The 16718-nt window shown below is 37.8% G+C and overlaps 1 protein-coding gene across 1 annotated transcript in view; it reads right to left on the bottom strand.

The window, feature by feature from the left end:
• LOC135229081 (cullin-4B-like) overlaps positions 1-10248 on the bottom strand; it is a 208185-nt gene extending 197937 nt beyond the window's left edge. The window contains exons 1-2 of the mRNA XM_064278876.1: positions 10044-10248; positions 6716-6831 (exon numbers count right to left, since the gene is read on the bottom strand). Of these exons, the coding sequence (XP_064134946.1) occupies positions 6716-6831; positions 10044-10248 (321 nt within the window). The remainder of the gene's footprint in view (positions 1-6715; positions 6832-10043) is intronic.
• Between the last annotated feature and the right edge of the window lie 6470 nt (positions 10249-16718).

Genomic DNA, 16718 nt, shown 5'->3' with positions numbered 1-16718 from the left:
CAAGAAATTTGGTAGACAGCTACCTGACCAACTGACTGGAATAGATCCACGCATGTGCCCGTTCCAAAGAAAAGTAATCCAACAGAACATGGCAACTGTCGGACAACATCATATGCAGGTAAAATTTTGCTGAAGGTAAGTCAAAAACAGTTGCAGGAGTACAGCTACAGGAAACTGCCAGAAAGTCAATCCAGATTCAGAAGAGGATGCAGACAATGAGGGATTGTCATCACTGATGTCACATGGATCTTGGCCGAAAGCAGAAAACACCACACAAGCAAAGGTAAGGGGTTAACCAAGCTAAGAAAGGAAAACACGGTAATCAGAGCCTGAATGAGGTGGACATAATGAAGATGAATGAGTGATACGCAAGAGAAGCAAAAACAGTGAAAGAAAGAGAAACAAAGGTTTTCTTTTTTTTTGACCTATGCCTTCCTTGCTGAAAGTACCTAACGATAATACAGACCGAGAAGAATAGAAATTAGAGTCAAATAATTGTCAAAAAGGGTGTGGAGTCCATCTTGTGGGGAAAGAACAGTCTCTTTGATAAATGATGCTGGGACAACTGGATTTCCACAAGCAAGAGAGTAAATCTGGACCCATACCATATGTGAAATCTAACTCAAAATGGATCAAGGACCTAATATAAGAAGTAAAGAACAAAACCCATGAAATGCTCATAAAATGTAAGAGTAACACTTTGGAACCTAATTTTTGACAATGGATCATTAGATATGACATCAAAAGCATGATGAACTAAAGAAAGATTAGATCAGATTAACTGGACTTCATTAAAATCAAGAACTGTGCATCAAAGAATTTCACCAACCAAGTAAAGAAACAGCCTATACATCAGGGGGGAGGGGGGGAATTTTGGTTTTAAATCCAAAATATACAAACAACTCCTACAACTTAACAACAAAATGACAATGCAATCAAAAATAGGCAAAGGGCTTCAATGGACATTTCAGTAACGGAGTAATACAAATGGCCAAGAAGCACATGAAAAGATGCTGAATACCATTAATCATCACAGCAAAACAAAAAACCAAATCCAAACCCACTGCTGTCGATTCCGACACATAGCAACCCTATAGGACAGAGGAGAACTGCCCCACAGAGTTTCCCAGGAGCACCTGGTGGATTCGAACTGCCGGCCTTTTGGTTAGCAGCCGTAGCACTCAACCGCTACGCCACCAGGGTTTCCCATTAATCATCAGGGAAATGCAAATCAAAACCACAATGAGGTATCGCTTCACACCCAGTAAAAAGACTATGATTCCAAAAGCAGAAAACAACAGGTGTTGGCGAGGATGTGGATAAACTGGAGCCCTCATTCACTGCTGGTAGGATAGTATAGCCACTGTGGAAACCAGGTTAGTGATTTCTCAAAAACTAAATGCTGCATTATCATAAGATCTGGCAATTCCACTCTTAGTTATATACCCACAAGCACTGAAACCAAGAACACAAATAGGTACCTGTACACACATGTTCATTGGAGTATTATTCCTAATACCTAAGAGATGAAAACAGCCTAAATGTTCATCAACAGATAAACAATACGTGATACACACATATAACGAAAATATTACTCTGCAACACAAAGAACCGAAGTCCTAAAGCACTGATGAACCTTGAAATGTGATGTTGGGCGATATAAGCCTGTCACAAAGGACAATATTTATGACCACACTTACATGACACATTTATATTTCATAGAACAGGCAAGTGCACACAGAACAAAGTTTATCGGTGGTTTCAGGGGTGTGTGGGATGGAGGAAGGGTAAAAGTCAGACTCACTGCTTGGCCGACAGTGAGCTTCTCACAGGGTGATGGAAAAATCTGGAAACTGGTAGTGGTGATGGTTGAACAACACAATGAACATAATTAATGTCACTAAGCTGGACATGTGGAGTCCCCGGGTGGCACAAATGGTTAAGACTACTAGCTGAAAGATTGGAGGTTCAAGCCCACCCAGAGGCACCTTGGAAGACAGCCTGGTGATCTGCTTTCAGAAGGACACAGCCTTGAAAACCCTATGGAGGAGTACCTGTACGCACAGGTGGGGTCTCCATGAGTGAGAACTGACTCAACGGCAATTAACAACAATAGCAAATTGTACATGCAAAAAAAACGTTAGATTTGTTTTAAAAAAAATTTTTTTTACATATACACTTACAATTTTTAAAAAGGGATTATATACCTTTTTATGAGGTATAATGCAAAGGTGTTTCATGTTACAGGATTGACACGATACACCCCAGTAATACAACGAATAAAAAGCAGCAGAAGGTCATCTCAGATGCAGAAAAGGCATTTCACAAAATTCAACCCCTTTCGTGATAAAAACATGCAACAAACTAGAGGAGAAATTTCACAGTATGTTAAAAAGTATTATTGAAAGGCCACAGCTAACATCATTCTCAATGGGAAAAGACCGAAAGCACTGCTATGTGCTATGGCATGGATGAACCTGGAAGACATCGTGCTAAGTGAAATACGTCAGATGCAAAAGAAGAAATATTCTACGATCCCACTATGTGAAATATCTAAAATAGGCAAATGTATAGAGACAAAGTTTACAGTAGTTAACAGGGGCTGGGAGGGTGAGGGGATGGGAAGTTATTGCTTAAGATGTGCCCAGTTTCTGCTACAGGTGATGAAAAAAATTGGAAATAGTGCTAATGGTACCCAATGTAGTGAATATAATTAATGTAACTGAATTGTAAATTCAAAAACGATTATGAAATTTTTCTTATACATGCCCCACTGCAAGAAAAAAAAATTAAAAACAGCGTAGACAACATGAGAAGTTCATCTTTAAAATTCTTGCACATCAAAAAGCACTATCAGAAAAAAGGCAATCTAAATAATGGAAGAAAATTATTTGCAAATCTCCTAAGTGTCTAGTGTTCAGAATATGTAATAATTCCTAACATTCAGAATTCAACAACAAGAAAGAAAAAAATATGCAAATGATTTGAACACACGTTTTTTCCAAAGAAGATATAAAAATGGCTAACAAGCAGATGAAACAATGCTTGATGTCATCAATCATTTGGGAAATGAAACAATATCCACAATGAAAGGCTATTTCACACTCAGTAGAATGGCTATAATAAAATAAATAGAAAATATAGCTGTTGGTGAGAATGTGGATATGGACCATGCTGTCGGGATTGTACAAAACTGTACTCACTGAGGAAAACAATTTTGCAGTTACTCAGGTAAGTGAAAAATAGAATCACCATATGACTCAGCAATTCCACTCCTGGGTTTATATCCAAAGAACTGAAAATAAGTGTTCAAACAAAAACATGTCCCTTAATGTTTAAAGCAGCCGAAAGACGGAAACAACCCAAAGGTCCCTGAACTGATAAATGAATAAACAAAACGTAATATCCACGCAATGAAATATCATTCATCCATAAAAATGAAAATATTACATCAACTGAAAGGAGACAGACATATTGTGTGACTTAATTTATATGAAACATCCAGAATAAGTAAATCAGAAAGAAAATAAGAGACAGAAAAGAGAGCAGTACTAGCCTGCGTCTAGAAGCAACGAGAAATGGGGAGTGGCTTCTAAGTGGGTATAGGCTTTCCTTTGAGATGATTTAAAAAAAAAAAAATAGCTCTTGATCTAGACAGGGGTGATGGTTGCAGAATTTTGTCATTATACTTAATGCCACTAAATTGTGAACTTTAAAAATGGTTAAAATGGTAAATTTTATGCACGTTTTACAATTCAGAGAAGAGCTGTGCTCTCAAGGACCTAGCACACAAAGGGTTGCACAATAAAATGTTTAAATATACACAAGATAAAAATTGAACTTCCTACTGGAGTGGAATGTACACATATACTCCCAAGACAAAAAATTTCTGAGCGTATCTATCCAAGATGAGGAATATGACTGTGAAAACGATGCCACTTATAAGGAGGAAAAAAACTGGAAGAGCAGGATAAAGAGGAAGAATGACTGCTATCAAATACAAAGTACTCATTTACTACCAACCAAAGACTGTTCCAAATGATTTATAGAAAACATGCCTCATATATTCCTCACAAAATTATATCATACTGTAACACTGTAATGGAGCTCTGGTGGAACTGTGGTTAAGACCTGGTGATTTGCTTCCAGAATAGGTTACAGCCTTGGAAACCCTATGGGGCAGTTTTACTCTGTTCTATGGGCTTGCTGTGAGTTGGAACTGACTCGTCAGCAACGAATTTGGTTTTTAGGGTTAATAAACACCTCCCCCCCGCAAAAAAAAACTCATTACTGTCAAGTCAATTCCGACTCAGAGCAACCCTAGAAGGACAGAGTACAACTTCCCCACAGGGTTTCTGAGGAAAAACTGGTGGATTCAAACTGCTGACCTTTTGGTTAGCAGCTGAGGTCTTAACCACTGTACCACCAGGGATGCTATACTTTTATTATTAGCCTCTTCTTTACAGATGAGAAAACTGATGCTCGGAAAGGTGAAATCACTTGCCAAGTGCTTTCACCAGGTCTGTCAAGTGATTCCCTTATGCAAAAACACCAGACCCAGTGCCATCGAGTTGATTCCAACTCATGGTAGTTACAGTCCAAAAGCATGTACTATTAAACAATGTATCTGCAGTAACCTCAAGAAATGTGAATTGAAATGAAAATACTCATCCAAAACAACAGTCAGCACTTCAGACAGTACATCAGCAATAACAAAGGAAAAAAACTAGAAGGAGAGCAAGTGTGGGGAGGGGCGCATTTCAATTGAAAAAAGAAATGGAAGAAGAGAAAGAGGGCAGAAATAGTCAAAAAACCAGGTTAATGGTTTGATTCATAAAGCTCATATACTATAAAGAATGAACAGAAAATAACAAAGAATTACTTCCGTGTATTCAATACGTGATTGATTCTAAAACAGACCAAATTAAAAATATTACCCCTGAATAATATCTCCCAGATTTTACTTCATTAAACTTGGAAAACATTTTCTTGATATCACAACACAGTTTGATGGAAGCCAAAGATAAACACGTCATAAAACCATTTAAACAAAAAATTAAAGAGCTATCAGACTATTCAATGATTTAATTAACTTCTAAAACACTTTGCAAAATAAGTAACGAAGTCCTAACACAGCCCTGGAATCCATTTGTGATTTCATATAATTTCTTCAGTTTTAACACTCTAGACTCTATTTAGAATAACAAAAATTTACACAAGACTGCTAAACTAGAATAACTTGAACGATGATATATACTCTCACACATGCGTGTGTACACACATACACACACGTGCAAAAGTAACTGTAGCTGCATAAATTATTGCCACAAATACACCCATTCCTCACTTATTGACATAGTTGGGTTCCAAAGACCAGATGCAAAATTGAACATTACGTGAAATGGAGGATTTTTTTTTTTCCATTTTCAAGCTGTCCATTTGTCCCATTATTTTTATTTCAAAATTATGATCACAGAAATAATAACAGCTCAAACCTACTGATTTGCTCATCACTGTGACAAGTCCAGTTATGGATTATTCCTCTGCGGAAAAGGAAACTTGGAGTAGATGAAAGCTGGGTAGAACTTGGCTGTGCTCATACTCTTCCTATGCCGAGTGGGAGCTTCCCTCACAGAGCCACCTCCAAGGCTCCGCTCCCACCCCTGAAAGCCCGCATCCCCCAATCCTGGTGCCTGCTCTGCCTTCTGGGCCTGGTGAGTTACCAAAGCTTGGGGCTTCCTGCAAGGGCACTGGGAGGCGGGTCATACACCCTGCCCCACCAAGGCAGAGGCTTCAGGCCCCACCTGGCTCACTTGGGATGTTACTAAACTTGCACATTTCTTCCAAACACCCTCTCTGAAGCCTGTTTCTTTCTTCCCTTCCCACCCCTCAGCAATCTTGAACTGCAGGACCTCAGGGTGCATAGGAGCTGGGAATCCAGGACAGGCGCCTGTTGGCTGGGTATCCACACACAGGCCACAGCCAGGGACAAGGCCAGCCCAACGAGGCAGCTGGACATAGCACCCTGGCTGGCAGGAGGGTGTGGAGAGCGCAGGACAGCATGGCCCAGCTTCCCAGGGGCTGTCCAGAGACATTCGTCAAGGGATGGGATGCTCCGCAGCCACTGCCACCGTGCCCACTTCCCGGTTAATGCACAAAATAGTCAGGTAGTAGACTTTTTACTACTGTCATAAAGTGAATACAAAATGTCAGATAACAAGAGAGGTGATGCGTGAGGAGTTAGGTACAACAGGTGTATCAGAATATTCAATGATTTAATTAACTTCTAAAAAATCTACTTGCAAAATTACTGACAAGGTCCTCATTAGCTTTGAAATCCATTTGTGATTCCATATAATTCCTTCAGTTTTAACAGTCACTGTAAATAGACTCTATTTAGAATAACAAAAATTTACAGAACACCTGCTATATCAGAGTAACTTGGATGATGAGCATACATACACATACGTATATTTATACACATATCCATATATATACACACACACACGTGCATACGTGCACAAAATTAATGGTAGCTGCATAAGTCATTATAAACACACAGAAAAATTTACGAATTAACTGAATAATTATAATCCATGGTGGATTCTGTAATTATAACGCATAAAATAGATCCAAGAGATCCAAAACAAATACATTATATAAATCCTGACTCCATTTGTGATTAAGAAATATCTATATCTAAAATGACACGTACCTGATAGAGTTCTTCTAAGCTGTATTTAATAGAAGTATTATTCTGGATAGCTCGTATAGCTTCTTTTAATTTTTGCCATGTTTCTTCACTGTAATTTTTCAACAGTAGGGGTTTATCTAACAAATAAACAGAAGATTATGCCAGGACGTATTCTGGGAGATGATGTCAAAAAACTGGAAGACAAAACCTCATCAGACCTCTATGGTGTTGAACAAATAGGGCTGAAACAACAGAAGAATGAAGTTGGATGGCCACCTCACATTATGGACAAAAAAAAGTCACTAAAAAATAATTCAAAGACCTAAACCTGTAACTTAAAAACCATAAAACTCTTAGAAGAAAACTTGGGCCTAAATTCTTAGGACCTTGGATTTGACAAAGGATTCTCAGATATGACACTAAAGCAAGAGCAGTAACAACAAAAAAAGATAAATTATACTTCATGACAATTAAAAATTTTTGTGCATCAAAGGCCACTCTGAAGAAAGTAAAGGCAGTCTAAAGAATGGGAGGAAGTATTTGCAAATCTCACATGTGATAAGGGTCCAGTATCCAGAATACGTAAAGAACTAATTCAATGACAAAAAGGTTTAAAAAATCCAATTAAAAAATGGACAAAGGTCTTGAACAGACATTTCACCAAGGAAGATACATAAATGCGCGACACACACATGAAAAAGATGCTCAAATAATTAGCCATTAGGGAAACGCAAAACAAAACCACAACAAGACATCACTTTACACACACTAAGATTGCTGTAGTTAAAAAAAAAAGAAATAACAAGTGTTGGCTAAAATGTGGAAAAGTTTGAACCCTCATACATTGCTGGGGAGGTTGTACCACAATGGTTAAGTGCTTGGCTGCTAAAAAAAGGGCTGCCAGTTTGAACCTACCAGTGGCTCAATGGCAGAAAGACCCGGCAATCTGCTTCCATAAAGACTACAGCCTAGAAAACCCTGGAGGACAGTTCCACTCTGTCACACGAGCTCTCTCTGAGTCAAAATCAACCCGACAACACTTAACAACAACTGTGGAAAACAGTCCTGCAGTTTTTCACGAAGTTAAACACAGAATTGCCACATAACCCAACTATTCCACACAAACTTAAACCAGAAATTCAAACAAGTATTTATATGCAAATATTTTAACAGTACTACTGTTATAAGTAACTGCATACAAATGCCTAGTGGTTAAGCATTCACTTGCTAATCAGAAGTTCGGCAGTTCAAGTCCACTTGGCCATTCCTTGGAGTTCAAGTCCACCGGGCCATTTCCTCAGAAACCCTATGGGGCAGTTCTAGTCTGTCCTACAGGGTTGCTGTGAGTCAGAATCAACTCCACGGCAACGGGTTTGGTTTTAAGCAAAAGAAGCCAGACCTAAAAGGCGACATACTGAGTGACTTGATTTGTATGAAACACCCAAAATAGGCAAACCCATAGAGACAGAAAGCAGACTAGTAATTGCCAGGACTGGGGATAGGGAGGAATGGAAAAACGACTGCTTAATGGGTACGGGGTATCCTTTTAGGATGGTAAAAATGTCCTGGAACGAGGAAGAGGTGGCAGTTCTACAACACTGTAAGTGTACTGCAATACATTAATTTTATTTTATGTGAATTTAATCTCAATTAAAAAATACACACAGAATTACTAAGAAGTGTTCTTGATAAAAATAGAGGAACACTTTCACATTTAAATTACTAAACAAATATGACTTTTTAATTAAACAAAAAGTTAAGATAATCAAAAAAGCTGACAAAGGATAATATCTAAAATAAGGACAAAATGAGTAATATTTAAGTGAAAATTCAGTGAGTTGGAGAACAAAGAAAAAACCAAAATCCAAGATTTGCTCCCTTTAAGAGGGGAGAACCCCATACAATTCAGCCACTCCAAAAAACAGAAATATGCCTTTTTAACAAAACCGGAAATATGCTCCGTTTAAGGAAAAAAAAGAAAACTGGCATTTTTATTTTGAAACTCCTTTTCGATAAATATGTTCGGCCAAGGATAACAAGCTCCAAACCGGTTTCATTGTTTCTTTGTATTGTATTCACTCTCTCTCTTCCTAGAAAGTTGCTATCATCCAGAGACAAGCCATTCCTCCTTTAATGTAGAACTTACATAATAATATAAATTTTACCAAGTTATTTTAAAAGCTTAGAAGACATTGTAAGCAATGTGAAATTAATGTTGTTTAAGAATCTCTAAGTTCTTATATATAAGTCAGCAATAAAGACTAAAGCTCAGATGTCATGATGATGATGGACAGAACTGTTTCAAAGTTCCATTCCCACTTTTTTATATTTACACTTTATGTTTAGAATATTTTCTAAATGTGATTTAACACTGCTCTGTAAATCTGAAACAGAACAGCAAATTTCATTTTTATCTTTCATACAGGGAGAACTACAAAATAATTAACCAAAATTATTAGCACAATAAAGGCTATGTAATCATATACCTCGACCTTAAGTAAACTACAAAAAGATAGATAAAATGGATTATTAATATTTTCAAAGAATTTTAAAATAGCATGGACCTGGGCATTCCATTTCCTAAAACTTATCCTATAAAAACACTCATAATTACCAAAAATAAACATAAAACACAAACTTTCACTGCATGCAAAATTATATGAACTCAAGCACGTCCAAGGGAATATTTGGTTCCAAAATCAAACAAGACTGCTTTTTAAGTATTGACAAAGGCCAAAACTAAGCTTCAGCACAAAGGCTCTAGCATACACCAGTTTTTGAGTAACAAATGAAATGAAAGAAGGGAAAACACACACACAGGTGAGCAAAACGTTAAGAAGAACATTTATTTTTTAAATAAGAAAAATTTCTAATTTTTAAAATAATATTAATATTTCCTTGGGAAATTTTGAAAGGCATTCAGTTCTAAGAACGACTAACTCAATTCATTGTGTTCCTTGAGATTTTTTTTGTTTTCTGTACTGTGTTTTCCAAAAGTTATACAAAATTTAAAGTGTTGCCTGTTTCCTGACAGTGGGAAACCAATCCTCAGTAATATTACAGAACCATTCATTAGGAGACATAAGACAATGTAACATGAAAGCCGTATCAATCTGGACCTAAAGGCATTCTTTACTTCTGGAGGGAAACAAAGATCTGAAGCTTGAAGTAAAATTCCAAATGCTACATCTTATTCTGTGGTAATGTTGTGGCTATACCCCAGATCATCAGAGTCCAAAAGCAACAATGTTACTAAGTTTCCTAAAAGTTAAGGATTTTATATTTAAAAAGCTACAATAAGGTATGAGGAGCCAAAACTTAAATCTTTAAAACATGAATACTTAATTACCTTTAAAGTTTTTGATCACCAACTTCTTAGCTGAGCCAACGCCAGGCTTAGTAACAGCAAAACTGGATAGAGTAGTGGGGCCTTTAGTTAAGTCATCTGGGTGGTGGTCTGTTGCCCCAGAGAATATGATCAAGTTTCTGTTTTTTAATTGTTCTTGTTCCTGAGAGGCAGCAGTAGATGAGGAAGAAGAGTCTTCTTCAGCCATTTTCCATTCAATCCTATAAAATTCAAGAAAATGCAGTTTCTCATTCATAGAAGATTGAGAAGTTTGGCTAAAAGGAGGAAGATAAAGAGCTGTTAAGAAACAAGCAGGAAAAGCATGCAATGTTCCCCCAGCCCTGTTTCTATAGTTTTATCTTCTGTTAGTAGTATGTGGAAGTTGATGAAACAGAACCATCAACACCAGCTCTAATCTCTAGAGCAATGAGTAAAACAACAGTTTCAGAAGTAAGATGAGGAAGATGAAATCTTTTGGAAACATAAGGAAAAAAATAAGATGAATACTCATCAAAACAAGGAAGAAAATAACCTAAAGCAAAGGGAGGAGAAAAATAAAGCTGAGAAAAAAAGTTGAGTTTCAGTATCAGCGCAGAAGAACATGCCAAAATGAGGCTGATGAGTTATAAACTTAATGTGAAAAGGGGCAAAAATGGGAAGGAGATATTAGATAGCAAAGAGATTAGAGAACAAAAATGAATGAGAGCCAGGGACAGAAAGCTGAAAAGGGGAGAAAAAGTCAGGGACAGAAGTTGGAAATACGAGCTGAGAAAAAGAATTACAAGGTGCCTACATTTGTGCAGTTCACAAGCTGCCACAATCATACACAGCTATCCAGAGAAGTAAAGGAACAGAGACAAGAATACTTACAGTTACAACAAGAAGATAAGCAGACAAGCAGAAATAGAGTGAGGGAACTACAAAAGACAGGACAACCTAATACAAAATGAAAACAAAAAGAAACTTATTGCTGTAGAGTGGATTCCGACTCATGGTGATGCCACTGGGCAGAGCAGAACTTAGGCATCTCTAGGCTGTAATCTTTACGGAATCTGGTTGCCAGGCCTTTCTTCTGCAGTACCACTGGGTGAGTTCAATCCACCAAACTTTAGTTTACCAATTGAGTACAAATCATTTGCACTACCCAGGGACCTTAATTTAATACAACAAATGCCTATTACGAGCCAATCTACTCCATGTATAGCCCTGTAGGTATTTGGCATACATCAGTAAGTAAGAGACAAAGCACCCTGCTTTTATACAGCATCCATTTTAAAAGACAAAATATAATTAAAAAAAAAAACAATGACAGAGGCAAGACCCTAAATAAAACACAGATACACACACAGGAAAAAGGTGAGTTAGAGGTTTTTTTTAAAAGAATGAAAAATACAGAGGCAATGCAACAGTAAAGGGAGTAAGAAATCACAAAAAGAAAAACCAGAGAGAAAGGCAAAGTAAAATTACTCTCACAGAGACAGACAGGCAGAAAGCAGCTCTGAGGAAAGAATACACAGAGACAGAAAAATGAGGGATTCAAGGAGAGAGAGACAGGTAAAGGTGGATACAAACATATACATAGGAAGATACAGAAACCCAAAAACATTTAAAACAAAGAAAAGGACATCAGAGACAAAGAAACATGAGAGAGAAAAAAGAAAAGCCCAAGAACCCGTGAATGTTCTGTGGGCCAGTGGGGAAGCAGAGTTAGGGGTAAACCAAGCAAAGAAAGGGAAACAGAGACAGTAACTGAACAAGGTGGAAATACTGGAGACGAACGAGCACATACGCAAGAGGAGCAAACACAGTGAAAGAAAGAGAAACAAGGGTAATTTGTTTTTCATCAAAGTTTGATCTATGCCTTTAATATTCAAAGCCACAGATTAATAATAAACAGACAAGAACTCACAATAGTCTTAAAAATTAGGAAAAAAAAAAAAAAGAAGACAACAAAGAGACAAACCAGTAAGTCTAGAAGAGCAAAGAAGGGCAAAAGGACAGGAAAAGAATATCGAGACAGAAAAACACAGAAGAAAAAACAAAACAAAACAGAGCACAGAAAGCCAAGAGAAGGATGGTCTGAGGAGATAAAGAAATCAGAATAGAGAGAAGAGATACGAGAGAGAGTAGAGAAATAACATGGGGAGGAGGTGAGAAAGCAGGAGAGTGAAATGGAGAGAAAGAGAAAGGGAAAACGAGAAGCACAGACACAGACAGCAAACCAGAAATGGATACAGAGAATGAGCTAGTGTAAAATAAAACAGAAAGACGAAAACAGGGAAGAGGGACCTTGTGAAAACACGGCATTAGAAAGAGTAAGCCATTTAAAAAACAAAAACTCCTCTCATTTGTCTCCATTATTTCCACCTTGTTCAGTCACTGTCTCTGTTTCCCTTTCTTTGCTTGGTTTACCCCTAACTCTGCTTTCCCTGCTGGCCCACAGAACATACACAGGTTCTTGGGCATTTCTTTTCTTCCTTCTTTCCTCTTTCATGTTCCTTTGTCTCTGGTGCTGTCTTTTTCTTCTTTTCAAATTTTAATTTTAAACTCTAAAGTAGAGTGAGAGAAAAAAGGCAACAGACACAAAGGGGCAGGGGAAAGCAGGAATGAGCATCAGAGACACAAATTCACAAACACAGAAGGAAAACAAAGAATGAAAGACCATAAAACAGAGCAAGACAGCAACGAGAGGGTGCCACAGAAAGTCAAAAGACAATGGTAAAGATTTGTGGAGAAAGAATTGAAGGCAATAAAGCAAGGCACTACCATCACTAGTTTCTGTGAAGTCGATCCCTACTCATAGAGACCCTATGTGTGACAGAGCAGAAAGGAGCTCCATAGGGTTCTCAATGGCTGATTTTTTTCAGAAGCTGATTGCCACACCTTTCTTCCAAGGTAGCTCCCAATGGATGCACCCCTCCAATCTTTCAGTTAGTAGTCAAGGACTCCAGCACAAAAGCAACAGAAACGATGAAACGAGAATAAGAAAGAGGGAGAGCCAAAAAGAGTCATAAGCAATAAAAGGCAGGGGCATATAGATTACATACCGAGGGGGACAAGATGAGAGAAAAGGTTAAAGACTGAGAAAACAGCGAAAGAACTAGTATCTGAAGTTTGAAGAATACCAGACTAAGAAGAGTCAAGAAAAGGGCAGAAAAACTTGAGAGAAAAACTGGACTCAGGAAATGGGGGAGAACAAGATAAACGACTGTTTTAAAGACCGAGTGATTTTTAAGGAAACGGGACAGTGGGAAAAGAGGAGAGAAATAGAAAAAGTAGCAACAGAAGCACAGTAAAAATGGGACAGGACGAAGGCACAGGTACTCAAAAATTAGAGTAAAAACAAGACAAAAAAGACACTGAGAATGAGAGTGGCAAGTGGGATGCATAAAAATATACACCAAGACACACATAGTAATAACAGCCGAATGATAAAGGGAGGCACACATGTCCAGGTATCACGAGAGGAAAAGAAAAACTGAATTCAATAAAGACAGAAGTTGGGGGGGGGGAATGTATTAAGACAAATATCTGCAGGGAAAAAGAGCCCACGTTAGAGCAGTAAAGAGAGCATGCAAAAATACCGACAACAGTCAGGCAGACGTAACGGTAAAGATATAATTAAGCGGAATAGAAAAATGGAAAGACACGACAACGAAGACGGAAAAAGGAATACAAATACACATACAAGGCAGAAAAATAAGGTGTCAGGCATAGTCAAAAACTAAGAAGAAAACGAACAGAGTAACAAGAACGCAGAAAATTACACGGTCACACACGGCACAGGCGCAGTCACAAAATCAACTGTAAACGCCTTAACTTCAGAGTAACATTTTCTTCCTCAAGATTAACACGTAGTGGACTGGTAATAACCCAAGGACTCGCTCTTGTTGGGGTGACGAATTACTTGCCTCTAGAGACATCGAGGAACTACCTCAGAAACGGCTATCGAGTACGCTACTTCACGCAGTCTGCAGTTGTCGCGATACGAGAACTCAACCGGTCTCCACGGGAAGTGACTGGTTTCAAAATACCCGTTGTGACCGCGTGCGGCACCGTAGAACTGTACACAACTTTTTGCAAGTAAAGGGTGCGATAAAGTAGAGCCACGTCCAAAGACATAGTATAGTTTTAACTTAAAAGATAACACTTTCCTGAATAAATATAGGGAAAGCAGGCTCAATCATTGATATCTCAAATGTTTCCAGCGATTAAAATGATCTAACGTGGAACATGAGATAAATCAATTCCGTAGAGAAAAACCAATAGAGAAAGCTACAAAGATTAAGCCTCTTCAGCCCGTAACATGTTTAACACAATATATAAAACATACTAAAACCTTTAATGTAAGTAAACGTAATCACCAACCACCTTAATTAAATGTACTAAACTCACCGCCATCTTCCCCGCAGAAGAAACACCCTAATGTTTACATATCTGCTCTTATTCTTGTAGTTTAATTTTTAAATCAACCTCTAAAGGATATATGGGCCCCAATAGATCTCTGCTGTGGTAAAACTCAACATATTTTCTAAGTTTCTGGAAAAGTATTAGTGAAAGCTAATCTCATCTGTTAATTCCATTTCAACGCAATGCCCCGCACACTTCCCTGAATGTCACTAATTGCTAATCTCACTCTCCACTTCATGTAATTCGTTCCTATTACCAAATTCCTTTAGTTAATGTAAATTAAAAATTCAAATGAAACTAGAAGTAGGTGTATCAAACCAAACTCAAAGCCACTGCCATCAAATCAAATCCAACTCATAGGGAGGCTATGAGACAAAGCATAGCTGCCCAGAGGGTTTCCCGAAGCTGTGAATCTTTAGGAAGCAGACTGCCACAGCTTTCTCCGGCAATTTGGCTGCTGGGTTGAAACTGCCAACTTTTTCGTTAGTAGCCCAGCACTGTAACCGCTGCTCCACCAGGGCTCCCAAGTGGCACATGCCCAGCGTATGTTTATCGAAAAATCTTTAACTACCTTGCTTTGATATTACAAGGGCAACATCCACTTTCCCCTTTTTATTAACCATAACAATTCTAAGCAAAGGTTTTTAAAATGCCTTCAGAATCACTCTCCACTGTCAGTTGCAAACAGTAATGGTAATAATATTGATAAATAACACAGTGGCCAGCACACTGTTAGATACTTCATGTTCATTATTTCACCTAACCCTCCTCACAAGCAATTTATGAGGTATCAAGACTGTAATTATTCCCGACCTACAGGCAGAAAACTGAAGCTCAGAAAAATTAAGTAGCTTGTTTAAGCAGACCAAGAAAAGATAGAACTTCACTTTATTCTTCCCTCTGCAGAAGTCACAGCACAATTCTGAGTAGGAAATAGACTAATACCATAAGCTAAGCTGGGCGAGAATATGATTTTTCCTTCCATTTGTCTCAAAAATCTTCTGATACTTCTACAAGTCGTTTTGTTTGTTTGTTTTTAATCCTTCGAGAATCCTAAAGAGTTCCTGAACATGAATATATACTCCTCACAAATACACAATCTTGTTCATTTGCCTGGCATTATCAAGGTGACCTCCCTCCAGGCTTGGTGAGGTAAACTGGAGCTGGACTCCCAGTCTAGTAATTGTTATGAAATTTCAATCCAAGCATTTCTAGAAGACCCTTGCAAACTAACGTCTATTAATCTTTCTTAGGTTCTTAAATCTTGGATTATTAAGCCATAGGAGGGCCATATTTACTAGGAATTAATATTAGTTCTCTTTTTGGCTTGGCCAAAGAAGACTCCCCTACCCCACCCCACCACCAATATTCTCTAATCATGGGAGGATTCAGAATCTAAAGTAGACTATCTTCACGGGCTGAATGAAAATTCTCTTGAAAATGGGCAGTTTGTCTTTCAAGGGTAACTTGAAATATAGGGTCGCTATGAGTTGGAATCAACTCGATGGCAGTGGGTTTGGTTTCGTTTTTGAAATTAAAAGTTTTGTTTCTCTCCAAGTTGGTCATTCATCAAACACACATGTTACATCATTCTAAACCCTCTGTGAGCATCCACTAAGTAATTGGTTTTACAACTGGTTCAATTCTGTAGGGAATATAAAATGTGTCAGATAACTCTTCTTGACAGGAAATTTTGAAGATTATGATATACTCTTTAAAGTGTTTACAATAAAGGTAATTATATTTTTTATCATTTTATATGAACCATAGGAGATCCCATGTGCTGCTCACTTTACAACATCTCTTTAAAATTTTAGTCACACTTCATAAACTTGTTTCTCCAAAGTGAGACAAGCATAATTGAAAGTTTAAAGGTTTCAACCTTGAGCTACACAGCAAAGTACTTGTGGGGTTTAGTTGAGAGAAGAGAATTAACCTAAGCAAAAGAGTCCAAAAGAGGATTTTGTCTAGCAGAAGAAACTCTAAATGGATAAAATTCCTTAGGAATCATGGCAGTAGGCTGGAGAGAGCAAAGGAAATGGTTTGTGAAGTCTGAAATATTTTATCTTGTAAGACAGAAAGCTGGGAGTCATAAGAATCAGAAATACTGGGATATTGAAGGAAGAGTAAAAAGTTGGCTTATGGTATGGCAGCAGGGATTAGTGACTGTAAAACCACAGAAAAATACCAAGGCCAATATTTCAGTATTTGTTTTGTATAAAACTGAAACATTTGTATCAGTTCAGAATTTTATTAAAAACTGAGATG

This window comes from Loxodonta africana, chromosome Y, assembly GCF_030014295.1.
Source record: "Loxodonta africana isolate mLoxAfr1 chromosome Y, mLoxAfr1.hap2, whole genome shotgun sequence".
NCBI lineage: Eukaryota > Metazoa > Chordata > Mammalia > Proboscidea > Elephantidae > Loxodonta > Loxodonta africana.
The sequence above is the reverse complement of the archived record's forward strand: the minus strand, read 5'-3'. Positions and strand labels throughout refer to the sequence as shown.